Here is a 15,685-nt window from a genome sequence, read left to right on the forward strand (position 1 = left end):
TTTCTTTTGACTTAAAACAAAAGTAGTCGTAGCATAAAAATAACTTCTGATTAGTGGAAAGAAAATTGGTCAGTAACCTTGCCCAATTTATCCATGCTGTAGATCTTGTGAATTTTTTTTTTTTTTTAACTTTTTGGTTTTGCTTGAACTCAAGGCCTCGAATTTGCTAGGCAGGTGCTCTGTCACTTGAGCCACTCTTTCAGCCCAGTTCTTCTGGGTTTTGAGATCCAAGCATACAGAGTTAGGTGAATATGTGAAAAGGGGAGGTACAACTGACTGTAACTAAGTATGACAAAACAAGACGTGGCCCCGAGGTGTTGTGCCCTTCAGCCATGGGTATATTAGTGCTATGTTTCATATTGGGTTGTAAACTTGGGTAATACTGAGGTGTTCAGCATTAGGCAAACTGGTGTACTCACACGAACCTACCTGTGATGATGTTTTTGTGAGTGACCTTATTTCTTCATAAGGAAGTTTTTCCATCATTGTGCTTTGAAGAAGGATCCATGTCTGCTGGTAATACAGCTTGTTTGACAATCATTCATGCATATATTAATTTATACAACACATTAAAGCCAGGGCCCCTGAGCACCGAATATGTGCCAGGAATATAGAGCTGGGGGTGTATAGAACAGGTGCCCTCACGACAAGTGTTCTGCACAAGTGGACCTGCATTCCCTGGCTGGCAGTCCAGAAGAGGCTCCTCTAAAGGCCCAGTGGGCCTGACTGAAGGAACAAGATGAAGGTAGAAGAGTGGTAGCTTGCCAACTGGCTGAGGACTTCCCAGAACCCAGAGGTTCTTGGCATTCGTGAGGGATGGGCACTTCTGATTTGTCTTCTACCCTGGTGCTCTCCCAGGATCTTCGGCTTTCCTGTACACTACACCGACGTGTCCAACATGGGTCGTAGTGCCCGCCAGAAGCTGCTCGGGAGGTCCTGGAGTGTACCTGTCATCCGACACCTCTTCGCCCCCTTGAAAGACTACTTTGCATGTGAATAACTATAGTGCCTCAGGCCTGCTGGGGCACTGAGGTGTTAGGGCACCAGGGCCCTGATTCCTGAAACTGATTCCCTCCCCCATCCCCCCAGCTCTGCCCTTCCTCAGCTCAGCTGTGTGGGGTCTCAATGTGTACCTCAGCTCTCTCCTGCTCAGTGGGAGCAGAGCCGCCTGACCCTCTCCTTCAGGGGGAGCCCGAGGTGCCACCTCTTTGTGCACAATTCAGACTTGGCTGCTCAGAGTGGTCAAACATGGTGCTCATTTTCATTTCAAACCTTAAAACTTGAAGTAGATAGAAAAATGGCTCCCCCCACCCCTCCTGGGTTTACCTCTCAGTGAATCAATGGCTAAGATACCAAAACCACAGTGCTGACAGCTTTCTAATACTCAGGTTAATGCTGCAAAATCACCCAAGACAGTTACTGTAAGACTTTAATTTTTTTCAATGTCTGCGGCTCCATGTTTACTGGAGTGTGCATTTGTAGACATGTAGCTGACGGACATTTTCAGGGCCCAGGATGTTTTTAGGGATAGCAGAAAAGGAAATGATATATATGTCTTGAATTTTACCTGACCCCTTCCCCTGGCACAATGACTGGAGTCTGCTTTGGAGTATTTCCCATCATGATGATGATTGCAGCAGGGATGACATCATATTCAGGGCTATTTTCCCCCACAAACTCAAGGCAGGCCACCCTTAGCTAGAATCCTTCCCTGTTAACTCCAGTAGAGCCCCCTGGGGAGCTCAGGAAGGGGCAGGCTAAGTTAGCATAATATAAACTGCCATGTATTATGTGGACGTGTTCAGTCTCCCCTCTTCCCTATGTGAGGGGCTTAGGTAATACAGCCCACCACAAGTACCCTCTCCATCCTACACACCCAGGTACCGGCACGGGTCCCCAGATGAGAGAAGTTTGATACTGTAATTCCTCATCTTCCTAGACTGAAGCCATGACAGCCAGGGGCAGAAGCACATTTTCCCCTTCATCTAAGAGATGGCAGAGGGAACACTGCAATAAAAACTCAATCCTCCCTTCAGAGATTTTAAAATCCTTTTTTTATTCCACAATATGTCTGTTTTTAGAGGGATGGGAGGTCAAACAAGCTGCATTTCAGAAATGCTGTAATGGTTTTTTAACACCTTTTACACTTCTTACTGGTGCTATTTTGTAGAATAAGAACAACCTCGACAAGTTTTGTGGGTCTTTTTTTTAAATACACTTTTAAAAAAAAATTTGACTTCTATTTTTATGTGTTTTTCATTACAATTTTTTTTTATTTTGGTTACTGGAGCCACGTAACAAGAATGGGGAAATATTGTGCCTTGCTTCAACAGTTTTTGCTAATTTTTAGACCGAAAGATCACTGCCTAGAGTTTACCTTATTCTGTTTAATTAAAATCAGTATTTCTCTATAATAGTCTGGTGTCCATTTTGTTCTTTTACAGGCCAGGTGGGTGGGGCTTTGGAGGACTGGGCTGAAGTGTAAGGGTTGGTGATTGAGCTAGGTCATAACATGCATTCAAGCACTGTGGGATGCCATGGGGCCCAAGCAGTGTCCTCAATTCTACATCATCAGCTCCTACAGGGCTTGTGATATCGTGATTGCTTGGGACCACACTGGGCTAGTGAATGGGCATCTAAATCTTGGTTCCCAAGCTTGGTTGACATTCAAAGGCTTGGTGTTTGGAATATCCCTCTCTGCACTTCTGAGGCAGCTAACTAAGGTGATGACCACCTACAAGAACACCAGCACAGATACGCAGTTCCTCCTGCTTCTGTGGAATTCTGCACCCTATTTGACTGCTGCCATTTTGTTGTTCTCAATCAGGCACTGGTTGGGAATGGCTCTGTGATCCCAGCATAGCCCTTGGGGGAAAAGCAGTTCTCAGTGAGCTGTAACCCCAGACTAAAATACTCTACCTCTAGCCTTTGTTCAGAGAGGTGGCAAGGGAAATACCTCTCCAGAGGCTAAAGCTGATTAGCTGGTGCATGTAAAGAGGGAGTCAGGCATGAATGAGGGGCATGTGTGTACTAGGCAGACTTGGCACTTTTGTGACACGGCTATAATTTTGTGACACGACCATGTGCCCATAGGTCGGGTTCCCAAAGTGGCCCTAGAGAAGTTTTGAGAGTGAAAGGATGGGACACCAAATTATGTTAGAAAGTTGCCACAGGCTGTAAGAACCACACAGGTGCAAGTTGCTATGGTGAAACAATTGGCAATTAGCAAGAGGCTGGGCCTGGGCTCCACCTGAGGCATTGAGACCCCAGGGGCCTTGCTTGTCCAATTAAGCCATCTTGTGTACAGTGCTGCAGCAAATGCCAGGACAGGATGAAGCAAAATAAACAGCCTCGGCCTCGGAACCCCAAGAGAGATGGACCACCTCTCAAGGTGAGGGCCTGTTTGCGGGGCAGGTTGGCAGAGGCCTTGGAAGGACTGTGGGGGTAATTCTGTGTTTGCTTGGATCTGCATGGTCTTTGTACCTGTGGAAGCTCGACAGAACATACCGGGGAAGAAGCTGGAGTTTGCTCCCCATGTGGCCCTTTTTTGAAGCAGTCTTGTGGGTTTATGTCAAATCTGGCACACTGCCATCTCACTTGGAGTAGGTAACTTCATCTTATATCTAGAATATAGGGATTATAAATAAAACCTTTGTAGGGTTTCAAGTATCAGATCTAGGCAGGAAATAGCCCCTTCGCTTGTACTAAGTGGTATTGTGAAAACGAGCCATCAGTCAATGCAGTGTTAGTGACATGATGGATGCTGATGACAGAAAGGAGGAATGCTTATGAATAATAAAGTTCTCAAGATGGACTGGGCAGTATTGCCCCAGATACATTGCAGCTGGGCTGTTTATGCTAACTAGCAACTGCAGCATCTAGCATTAAGTCCCTCATTGTCGGGGCCTGGATGCTCCTTGTTTGGGAGGTAGCTTTGGCCTTGCCCAGGGATCTCATCTGGGGATGGTGGTGCAGGGACTGGCAGTTCCATGGCTGTGTGGTGTCCCACTGTTTTTTTAGCAAGCTGAGTACTTATGACCTTAGGTGAGCCTCAGCTTGCCCAGTTGTAAAGTCTGTCTCAGGACTGATATGTTGGTCAAATGAGCTGCTTTATTCCTTACTGCAGAATTCTAACAGTGTTGGTGGGAGGCCTGGTTGCCTGGATTATAGGAACAGAACTGAGAGGTCTCCTCACCTCCCCAAGGTCATGCAGCCACAAGCCTTAGGGGCTGTGAGTTGAAATCTGGTCTGAATTTGGCAACCTTTACTCTTTGGTATCATCTGCATCTTGTTTTATTTTGTTGGAGCTTGAAATGACTTGTTGCCCTTTGTGGCCTGGGGTATAATTACCTTTCTTGCTTCATTCTTTGATCCAACCTAACTGCCTTCCTTTTTCCCTCCCTTTGTTTCCTTTCTGCTAAAATTTATCAATTTTTAAAAGCTTTTACAGAAAAGTTGCAAGACTCATTCTCCAAATATGGGCTGGTGGTGTGGCTCAAGCACTAGAGCGTCTGCCTAATAGGTGAAGCCCTAAATTCAAACCCCAGTACTGCTCTCCCCAAAGAAAACCCCAAACAATTATTAACGTTTTGTGGCATTGCTTTGTTATCCTCTCTTAATAACACTTTTCACATAACCATTGGACAGATGTAAATGTGATGCCTCTTCACCTTCAAATCCTTTAGTGTGTATTTCCTAAAACTACAATTTTCTTATAACTTTATCACAGTCATGAAATGAGCATTCATATACAATCCTCGTTTAGATTTTGCCAATCGCTCCAATGATGTCTTTATAGATAATTTTTTCCTTATTTGATATCCATGTTATCCATTTTAGAATCACATATTACACTTAGTTACTTTCAATTTTTAAAACTTTTTTGGTCAGTACTGGGGTTTGAACTCAGTACCTCATGCTTGCTAAGCAGGTGCTCTACCACTTGAGCCACTCCACCAGCCCTTTTTTGTGTTGGTATTTTTGAGATAGGGTCTCCTGAACTGTTTGCCCAGGCTGGCTTTGAACCTCTAGCCTCCTGATCACTGCTTCCTGAGTAGGTAGGATTACAGGTATGAGCCAGTGGTGCCAGACTCTTTGCTGTTTTGAGACCAGGTCTTGGTATGTAGCCCAGGCTGGCCTGGAACTTGCTATGGATCCTAAACCATGATCTCTAGATTCTCCTGCCTCATCATTGAGGAGTGCTGGGATTATAGAAGTATGTCACCATGCCTGGTTTATTTTTAAAACTCAAAATTGCGAACTATACAAGTTAATAAGACAACTATACATTTAAGCTTGGTATTTGAGATCTTATAACCTGTTTGTGTTCTCTGAGTTGTGGTTTATTCCAAGGTGTCAGCATTGCAGAAAGAAAGCAGAGGTTGGCATCACTGGAATTAGCAAGTGCTCACCCTGAGTCTGTACATGTTAATCTCTGCCAGGAGCAGCTTTCTGCCCTTGCCAGTATAGTCCTCCAGTTTTCACCTCTTCCAGGAAGTCTTCCTTGTCCCTATTCTAGACAGGATTAGGGCCTAGAAGTAATATAATTATAAATATTTATCTCTAGATAGTAGAATCTATGTTAACACAAAGCACTTTCTATGATAACTTCCTATTTTTGTTGTCATTTCTTCCATGAACTTGTGAAATTCTCAACACATTTTTTTTAGTACAATAAAGCTGAGATCTGCCAATACCATGTTTTTCAATAAAGTTGTCATACATTTGTAAAATTCAGGCAGGCCTTGAAGTCATAGGGCTCTTTTTTGGGGGGGAGTGTTACTGGGGTTTGAACTCAGGGCTTCATGCTTGTAAATGTTTTATTTCACAAGTCCTATCTGTGATATTACTTCACATTAAAATAATTGCTTTCTGGACACAGATGGCTCACACCTGTCATCCTAGCTACTCAAGAGGCAGAGATCAGGAGGGTCTCTGTTCCAAACCAGCCCTGGCAAATAGTTTAAGAGATCCTTTCTTGAAAAAACCCATTATAGAAAGGCTGGCTTTTGCCTCTTGCTTGCCTTTCCTACCCCAAACCTTGTGCCAGGATAATTCCTCATGTTTCAGGACAAGTGTCACTGTCTGGGAAGTCTTTCCTTCCACATGAAGTGATGTTGAGTCTCTTGCAATAGTTTCCTGGAGCAGCACATACCACGGAAACCAGCAGTATGTGCTGGTAATTGGAATATCAAAATGCTTCCAGCTCCTGCCCAGATGGCTCACCTATTGTTCTCTGAACGCTTCTCTGAGTTTCAGCAATTAACTGGGTGAGACTTGAAAAGAAGTCACCTCTAAAATCCTGCTCACACAGTGCAAGTGCCATCACTACTTGCATATACCACTCCTGCTAGCACAGTGACAAATCAATCTGATTTATCATTAAACAGGGATTTGTGTCATTGTGTCTGTCCTGTTTGCCTCCACTGTCAGACTGGAACCTTTTGAGAGGCCAGAGGCTGGGTCTGGTTTTAAGGTCATCATCATCAAATCCCGAGGGCCTGTTCGGTCACAGAAGATAAATATTTTTTGAATACACGAATAAATAATATCTAGACAAAGAAATCAGGCCGAAATTTGAATCAACCTCTGTGAATCTGGGTAAGTCAATGGGTCTCGCTGATACTCAGTTTCCTCTGCGGTAAAGTAGCGTAATTCATTCTTTCAGCAAGGCTCTGATGACACTGGGACACATCTCAGAACTGGAATAAGAAGGCGCTTGCTTCCATGCACTTTATGGGAAGGCATACAATAAAGGCATAAACAAATAGAACAACTTCATCTAGTACTAAGAAGAAAATAAGTCGCATATTTCAGGGCTCTTACAGATAGAATGGTGCAAGAACGTGTCTGAGGTGACATATCACCTCAAACGCCTACCAAGTATCTTTGCCCAAAACCCATCTTTGTAGAAATTAATTGTAAAACCAATTCTTTTTTGGCTATTGCGGCGGAGGCTGTGTAACTGGACCCCGCCTTCTGGGCGGAGTCAAGCCAACTGAGACGAGATCCCATTGGGTGCAGCCGAGCCAGTCGCTCTCGCAGTCGGCGTCCCGCCTCCTGGGTACCCCAGCTGTCGATCAAAGACTAGGCTCCACCTCCGGCGCGCAGCCAGGTCCCTCTCTATAAAAGGAGCCGGCGGGCGATGACTAGCCCTTACGTTGGCGCGTCACAGGGGGCTGCGTGTGAGGTCATCGCGCGGGCGGGCGAGCGGGCGGGGTCGGACGGTTTGAACCAGACGAAGACGGAACCGGAGCTGGGCGCGGGCAGTGGACGCGATTCCACCGAGAGCCGGTGAGTCGGCTAGCGGGCCCGGAGCGGCGGCTGTGGGGGTGGCATGATGGATCTCGGCCATGTAGCCCCTGTGGACGGCCGCTACACACGGCTGTGCTGTTCGGGCCGGGTGGGGGAAGGGCGGGGCCGTGACCCGGCGCGCGCGGCCTGGGCCGGGGGGCGCGCGTTCCGCTCTACCGGGGGTGGGGCCTGGGGCCGGAAGTGCGGGCTGCTCCTCGGCGGCCTGGGGGCTTCCAGGCCGCCAAGGTGTGGAGCTTGCGGACGGCGGGGGGAGGGGGGCGGGTCAGGCGCGCCTGGACCCGGGTGGGGGGTGTGTGTGGGCATGGTGGGCCTGCAGGGAGCTCTGGAGACCCACAGTGTAGCAGGCGGTGTTTCCTAAGGGTGGGCGTTCGTAGACCTGGGTTCCGCTCTCTACTCTTCCGACCTTGGGCTGGTGCTTTAACCTCAGGGCCTCAGCTTCCTCGTCTGTGAAACGGGGACGGTAGTACTAAGTAGAGAAGTCTTAGCACGCGTAACGTAAGCCAGCTCTTCTTCAAAGGGTGTTTGTCGAATGCCAACTGGGAACCTTGCTAAGCGCTGACTTTATACCCAGAAGTAGACAGGCAAAGACATGCTCCCCAGAAGTAGGCCTTGTGGGGAGGGAGCTAAGAATAAGAAAACGAATACACAGACAAGTTAATTTCTTGTAATTACTGGGAAGGCAGTGTAACAAGGTGATATCAGCAGGGCTTTCCCAGTCCCTGGTTAGCTGCCCTCGGGTGCTGTGGGGCAGAGCCTGATCTCTGCCCTATGGTGGAGATGAGGATCCTAAGGCCCATTGAGGGAAGTTATGCCAGCCATAACTGATGAGATGTCTCTCTGGTAATGAAGATAGCTTCTTAGTAATTGACACTTGTCAGGCAGTGTATTCAATGCTTGGTGTGGCATTATATCTCTTAATATTCACACTGTTTTTAGAAGATAGTATCTTTGTTTTATTTTCTTGACACCGCTGGGGATGGATCTCAGGGCCTTCCACATGTTAGGCGAGCACTGTACCACTCAGCTAAGTCCTCAGCCTGTCTTCATTTTACAGAGAGGAGTATGAGACTCTGAGCAGAGAAGTGACTTGCTTTATGCTTCCCAGCAAGTGTCTGAATCTGCATCTGTGACTCCAAAGTCCAGGCTCTTAATCTCTTTATTATGGTTTCTCCTGGAGGTACAGAAAGCACGTTGCCTGCAGATGCAGCCACTGTGAGGTGTGTCAAGTGCTTAATGCAGTGTATGGTACATAGGGAAGCTGAGGACGTGGTCTGCTTTTCATTTTCAGCTAGGTGCTTTTACTTAGATTCTCATTAATCTTCACTACTTTGTGCAGAAGAGTTTTACCCATTTTACAGGTGAAGTGTTCTATCTAGGTCATAATAGCGGTACCTCCCTCTCTCCCTTCCCATAGGTCTCACGATTGTGCCTTGAGAATAATAGGGTTATCTTCAGCCAGCACTGAATTAGAATGAGTTAGGGACTCTGCTAGGAGAGCTGTTGCAGGTAGAGAGACCTAGGCAGGTGGTGGTAGTGGTAGAGTTGTCGTGGTAGTTGGAACCTCGATCAGAGAGCCCAGGAAGGGTGAGGTTTGTGTGGTAATCATGGGTCTTCCATTGAGAGCAGGCAGTGGAATTGTTACTGAAGAAGGTGAATGGGAGCTGTAGTTCTGAGAACTAGGCCCTGCTTTGACTGCCTGGAAGAGCCAGTTAATTGACTGAGTCAGTGGATGTTTATTGCACATCCACAGGGTGCCTAAGCCCATGTATTTAGTGGCTGTAGAGTTTGTGGAGCACATGGGACCAGGTATTAATGTATTGCTAATGAAAGAGTTTTAAATTATATGATGATGTAAGGTTATTAATGTTTTCTGAAGTGGGGTGTGGTCAGGAGACACACGTGGCTTTACCAGCTGCTTACATTTTATAGTAGCAAGACACAATATCTGGTGTATATATGAATATCACCAAGGTGGATTGCAAGTCCTCAGCCTGGGATTATGTTTTTTGTTGGGATGTTTTGCCTTGGTACCTGATACGGTTTGCTTTTCATTTATTCATTCAGGGATTTTAAACAGGAGAGAGGCTTGATCTGATTTGTGATTCAGAAAATTCTTTCTGGCTGCTGTGTCATACAGCTAATGAGATAGCCTCACATACAAACCCAGATCCTCAGCTGGGTCTGAAATTCTAAGCTCTGCATTGACTGGGTTGCCTCCCATCCTAAATCTGGTCTGGAATGGTTCAGAAATGAAGAGATAATGCCAGTCCACTGTGGTAATTCCAGTTGTATATGTTTGAATGAAGTGCTCTGGAAACACAGGGATTAATTTCCCAGTAGAGTTAGGAATTAAATTGCGTTTGTTGGTCTGTGGTCTTATCAGTTGATCTTGGGAATGTTAGAGTGTTGATGATTTGCTTTCTGAAAAAAGTTTTTCTCTGACATGTTCCTCATAGCCTGAAAACAAGTAACATTTACTGGGTGCTTGCTTTGTGCAAGGCACTGTGTCAAATGCTGGCAGGAATGTCTGACACAGAGCTGGTAAGTCATTTGCTTCTATAGACCTCAGTCATCCCTGCTCATTAGATGGGAGGCATCTATCTCTTTTGGTTCTCACCTTTTGTAGGTGTGTGACTCTTGAGGTCTATAGTAGCTTAGTGTAGGAAATGCATGTGGAGGGAGCTATGCCACAAGAGAGCCGAGGGTTGGGATCTCATGGTTGTTCCAAATTGCTGTGTATCCCACACATCACCCCATTGGCAATGTTGATGTCTTGTGAAATGAGGAAAATTATAAGTGTCAAGGTCACTATAAAACCTACTGTTTTATAGTATGTCCTCATAATGACTGCCCAGGGATTTCATTTAGATCTGGAGTAGCTTGCCCTTATCTCATATTGCTTGAGTCTTCCCTTCCTGTTTGTTGTCTCTTTACTCAAATTCAAGATGAACTTTTTCAGACCTTAATGAGAACAAGACTCTGTCCTACTTAAAACAGTGGGCTTCTTTTTTTTTTTTCAATTTTGTATGAATCTCATTTATTAAAAGTGGGATTTACTGGTGGAGTGGCTCAAATGATAGAGTGCCCCCCTAGCGAGCATGAGACTCTGAGTTCAAGCCCCAGTACTGCCAAAGAAAAAAATAATAACCAATAGATCAAACAAGATAAATTACAAAATACATAAATGAAATTAAAAACAGGGCTGGTGGAGTGACTCAAGTGGTAGAGCGCCTGCCTAGCAAGCATGGCACCCTGAGTTCAAACCTGAGAACTACAAAAAAAAAAAAAAAAGTGGGATTTGAAGGCATTTTATAAGGATTATATCTAAAGCCATACTTCATTTGACTGTTCAGTGAAAAAATAGTGGGATTCTTTAATAGTTAGAAGAAAATCCAGACTCATGCTGTGGTCTGCAGGGCCCTAACCTCATCTGGGCTATTTCTACTTTTGTTCCTGGTTTAACTCTTGCTCACTGGGTGATTGACCCCTTCCTCCAGGTGAGGCTGCTTTCTTCTGATAAAGTCAGCTGTTGATCAGAGGCTTTCCCTGTCACATTTCCCCACCCTCACTGCCTAGATTTTTGGTATGAAATGATGTTCCTCTGTGTGTTGGGTCTGTGGCAGACGTCTTACCACCATAATGTGAACACCTTGTGGACAGGCACCTTGTCTCTCTTGCTTATCTGTTTTCCTGTTCCTAGAACAGTGCCCAGCATGTGATAGAGTTTAGGAAATATTTGTTGAGTGCATGAGAGATGACTGGATTGGTGTTCATAGAGGATGGTACCCACATTTAGTAGTGTATTAAGTGAGATTGTTAGGGTGTGGTTGTGTGCACCTGTAATCTCAGGTATTCTGAAGGCTGAGGCAGGAGGCTCACTTGAGACTAGCCTAGGCAATATCGCAAGACCCTGTTCTCCTGTCACTCCCCCTGCCCAAAAAAGAATAAGTAAATAAGTAAAATAATTATAAAGTTAAATGAGATTTGTTGCTGTGTTTATTATTTTTTTATTTTTGCAGTATTGGGGTTTAAACCACAGGCCTTGTGTTTGGTAGGCAAGCCCTCTACTACTTGAGCCTTGCCTCCATTTATTGTTTTGAATTTAAAAGTCTGGCAGAAGAGTGAGGGGGGGCATTTTCTGAGAATGGGCTGGATGAGATTGGCCAGCAGTCTTAGGGTCTTCCTTTCTTTACCTGGGAAATGAGGAGAATGAAGTGATTGTGTTGTTAGGGCTAAATGACAAGTGTCTGGAAAGCACCTGGTGCTTAGTAGGCACTCACATATCCTCTAGTCCACAGAAGATTCTGTAGAAAATTTATAGGAAGGAATCTTCACCTGTTAGGTTGTCCTTTTTTTTTCTTCCTTTTTTTTGTGGTACTGGTCCTGAACTCAGGACCTTATGCTTGCTAGTCAGGCACTTTACCTTTTGAGCCACTCCCCCAGCCCTTTTTTGTGCTGTGTATTTTTGAGATGGGGTCTTGAGAACTTTTTGCCTAGGCTGGCCTTGAACCTCACTCCTCCTGATCTCTGCCTCCTCAGTTGCTAGGATTATATGTGTGAGCCACCAGTGCCCAACTGTTGTCATTTGACACCACCCTTACAGTACCTAGACTGTTGAAAATTATGAACGTATCATACCTGTATCCTAGCTACTTAGGAGGCCGAGATAAGGAGAATTAAAGTTTGAGGCCAACTTGGGCAAATAGTTTTGAGAGCTCCCCATCTCTAAAATAACCGGAGCAAAATGGACTGAGGGTGTTGCTTAGGTGGTAGAGTGCCTACTTTGCAAGCACAAACCCTTAAGTTTGAACTCCAGTCCTACCATTATGAAAGATTTTTTTTTTTTTCGGTGCTGCAGATCAAACCCAGGCCTTGTGCGTGCTAGGCAAGTGTGCTACCACTGACCTACCCCTTCACCCCAATGGTGAAAGTAGAAATAGTCTTTAATGAAAATGTAAGAAATACTGAAAAGTATAAAGAATTAAGAAAAGCCCACTGCCTACTCTCTGAAGAAAACTTCTATAAACATTTTGATGTTTAGATTGGAAAGTTTAGACTGAATTTTTTTTTCTTCAGTTTTAAGGAAATTTAGGGACCTAGTACATGCTAGATGAGCATTCTACCTTTGAAACACCCCCATCCCCCAAACATACACACCCATCCAGGCCTGTGTTTTTTCTTTTTGGCAATGCTGGGGATTGAACCCAGGCCTCAGCGCATGCTTACCACACTCCATACCAGCCCTTCACCTGTTTTCTAAATGGAATGTTCTTGTCTGTGCATTTTCATGAAGCACTTACTCATCCCTTTACTTAGTGCCTCTTACAGTTTATAATTTTAGATCACTCATTAAAATGAGACCTAAATTTTTGGCTGGCTGATGTTAGACAATTTCAGGGGATCTTGCTTGGAAGTCCAGGTTTTTGCTGGAATCCTAGTGTCTGGTTTGACCCCTCAATGAAGAAGGCCAGACTTAAAAATTGAGTATTCCCACAGGTTTGCTGTCGGCAAGCCTGTGAAATGCTTGTCCTTACTTGCATACCAACTAAAATATGACTCCTTTTTCCCTTACATATTGTAGAAGATGGCAGTGAATGTATACTCGACATCAGTCACCAGTGATAACCTAAGTCGACATGACATGCTGGCCTGGATCAATGAGTCTCTGCAGTTGAATCTGACAAAGATTGAACAGTTGTGCTCAGGTAAGAGAAATCCACTAGACTTCTTTTCTAGGAATGTCTGCAGGTCCTTTGGAAATGTGCAGGCCTGTATCTGTAGAACCACACAGAGAACTGCCCATTTCTTCCTCTCAGCTCTACCCTTCTTCCTTTTCTAAAAGGCACTGTGCTTATAAAGAGAATGCTTCTGTAGAGGGTGTTCACTCTCTTCTGCAGAGACTGCAGCACAAGACCTCTCAGTCTATACTCTTGTAGCCAGATTTCAAATATTTATTCAAGGACAGTAATTATACTTGTTTTAGTTTTATTTAATTTTTAAAAACAAGTTTGGGTGCTAGTGATTGAAATCAGGGCCTCATACGTGTTAGGCAAGTGTTCTACCACTGAACAGTAATTCCAGAGCTTTTTTTTTTTTTGGTGGTATTAGGGTTTAAACTCAGGGCCTCACACTTACTAGACAGGTGCACTACCATTTGAGCTACTCCAGTCCTTTTTTGTGTTTTGAGTTTCTGAGATAGAGTCTCACGAACTATTTGCCTGGGCTGGCCTTGGACTGCAGTCTTCCTGATCTCTGCCTCCTGAGTAGCTAGGATTACAGGCATGAGCCACTGGCACCCAGCCTAGCCCTCTAGTTTTTATATTAATCTCTGACATTTCTTATTCTCAAGCAGAAGATCAAAGTTGGGCCAGTGCTGTTTGAGCCACAAATTTTATCAAACTACAATTTGCCAGAGAGGTAATGATTTAAAACAAGAACAAAAAACATCATCTGTTTCTGTGTATACTTACTGTATAACATTTATAAAAGTAGTAGAAAATAAAAATGCCTAGAATTGTATTATTCAGAACAACTTTGTCACCTTTCTGTATGTATGTATTCTATATGTATATTGATACATATGCATATGTTCCAGCTTTTATCATTTAAGAGTTTGTGGATATTCTCCAGTATCATTCAGTAACTTGGAAATATTTAAATTTGTTGGAGTTGCTTGATCTTATCCCAGTTTTTGGACATTCAGGTTATTTCCCATTTTTCCATTATTTATAATAACTAGATTGAATATCCTTTAACATTTTTTTCTTTTTTTTTTTTTTTTGCAGTACTGGGGTTTGGATTCAGGGACTTAAATTTGCTAGACAGGCACTGTACCACTTGTTTCACTCTGCCAGCCTTAACATGTATCTTTTGGGTTTTTTTTTTTTTTTTTTTGGCTCTACTGGGGTTTGAATTCAGGGCCTACACTTTGAGCCACTCCACTATCCCTTTCTTGTGATGGGTATTTTCGAGATAGTGTCTCTGGAACTATTAGCCCAGGCTGGTTTTGAGCCACGATCCTCTTTGTCTCTGCCTCCTGAGTGGTTAGGATTATAGGCGTGAGCCACCAGTATTGGCCCAAACGTGTCTTATCTCTGTTTATTTCTTTGGTGATTTCTAGAAGTAGAATTACTAGATCAAGGGTATGAACATTAGGCCCTTGGTAATTATTTCTCATGAAGATTTTATCTGTCTTCCTTTACAGATTTTTGTCTTACTTTTGAATTTTTCTGACTGTCCCTGACTTCAGACATGGTATAGAATGTGTCAGGATTGTCAAAACTGAATCTTCCACAGATGGAAGATGAGGTCAGGAATATTCTAGAAAAGGGATGTGTATTCTGCTTAAATTCTTGTCTTGGGGTCAGGGTTGTAGCTCAGCAGTGGTGGAGCACTTGTCTAACATGCACAAGGCTCTGGGTTTGATCCTTAGCACTGGAAGTTAAAAAGAAAAGAAGAAAAAAAATCAAGTGTTGGCAGCTGGGGCCATAGCTCAGTGGTAAAGTCCTTGCTTAACATGCACAAGGACCCAAGTTCAACCCCAGCACTAAAAAAAAAAAAAAAGTTAATGGGGCACAGAATCAAAACCCTCTGGTTTTCTGGATAATAAGGACAACAACCATTTACTTGGACGTTTGTGTGCCAGAGTTACACAAATGCTTTTCAAGCATCTCCTTCTTTTAATTGTCACTGTACTTCATGACATATTTTTGGTTATCAGTTTCATTCTCAGGATGGCTGAGAGATGTTGAGTAACAAGTTCATGTATATCCAGCTAAGGACTTGCACTTTTGTTCAAATCCAGAACCTGTGTTGTTCAACCTCTATACCTTACTTGCTTTTCGGACTTTTTTCTTTATGACTGGTACCATTTGGATTGATTTAAAATTACTAGTATCATTTATGTTTTTTTGTCAGCTCAGCTTTTGTATTTTTCAAAATTTTGTTTTTGTTTTATGGTGTCACTATGGGGTTGAACTTAGGGCCTCACGCTTATTAGGCAGGCATTCTACCACTTGAACCTCACTGCCAGCCTTCTTCAAAAAATTTTTTTTTTTTTGCTGGGTCTTGGTTTTAGTTTCATTTGCTTGTTTTATTTCCTCTTTGAGGTTTAATCTCCATCTCACAGGTTTTACAGATGTTCAGAGGGATGCTATGTGTGAAGGTATACAGTAAAGCAGTGGTTCCCAACAATCTATTTTTTTTTTTTTTTTTTTTCAATGCTGGAGTTTGAACTCAGGGCTTCATGCTTGCTAGGCAGGTGCTCTACCACTTGAGCCACTCCACCAGCCCTTTTTTTGTGATGGAATTTTTTGAAATAGGGTCTCATAAACTGTTTGCTTGGGCTGGCTTTTAACCTCTGTCCTCCTGA

The 15,685-nt window shown here is 43.9% G+C and overlaps 2 protein-coding genes across 8 annotated transcripts in view; both read left to right on the forward strand.

The window, feature by feature from the left end:
• Window positions 1–2,386, forward strand: part of Dnmt3b (DNA methyltransferase 3 beta) — a 35,895-nt gene extending 33,509 nt beyond the window's left edge. For 5 of the 7 annotated variants that reach the window (XM_020186214.2, XM_074074558.1, XM_074074557.1 and 2 more), the window contains one exon: window positions 859–2,385. In XM_020186214.2, coding sequence (XP_020041803.2) covers window positions 859–1,000 — 142 coding nt within the window. In that variant the 3' untranslated portion in view covers window positions 1,001–2,385. Of the gene's footprint in view, window positions 1–858 lie in introns of all 7 variants that reach the window. The other 2 variants (XM_074074560.1, XM_074074559.1) reach the window with 1 other exon arrangement.
• Window positions 2,387–7,165: 4,779 nt separating this feature from the next.
• Mapre1 (microtubule associated protein RP/EB family member 1) overlaps window positions 7,166–15,685 on the forward strand; it is a 28,343-nt gene continuing 19,823 nt past the window's right edge. The window contains exons 1-2 of the mRNA XM_020186212.2: window positions 7,166–7,293; window positions 12,896–13,019. Coding sequence (XP_020041801.2) covers window positions 12,899–13,019 — 121 coding nt within the window. The 5' untranslated portion in view covers window positions 7,166–7,293; window positions 12,896–12,898. The remainder of the gene's footprint in view (window positions 7,294–12,895; window positions 13,020–15,685) is intronic.

Source organism: Castor canadensis, chromosome 5, assembly GCF_047511655.1.
Source record: "Castor canadensis chromosome 5, mCasCan1.hap1v2, whole genome shotgun sequence".
In the NCBI taxonomy this organism is placed as follows: Eukaryota; Metazoa; Chordata; class Mammalia; order Rodentia; family Castoridae; genus Castor; species Castor canadensis.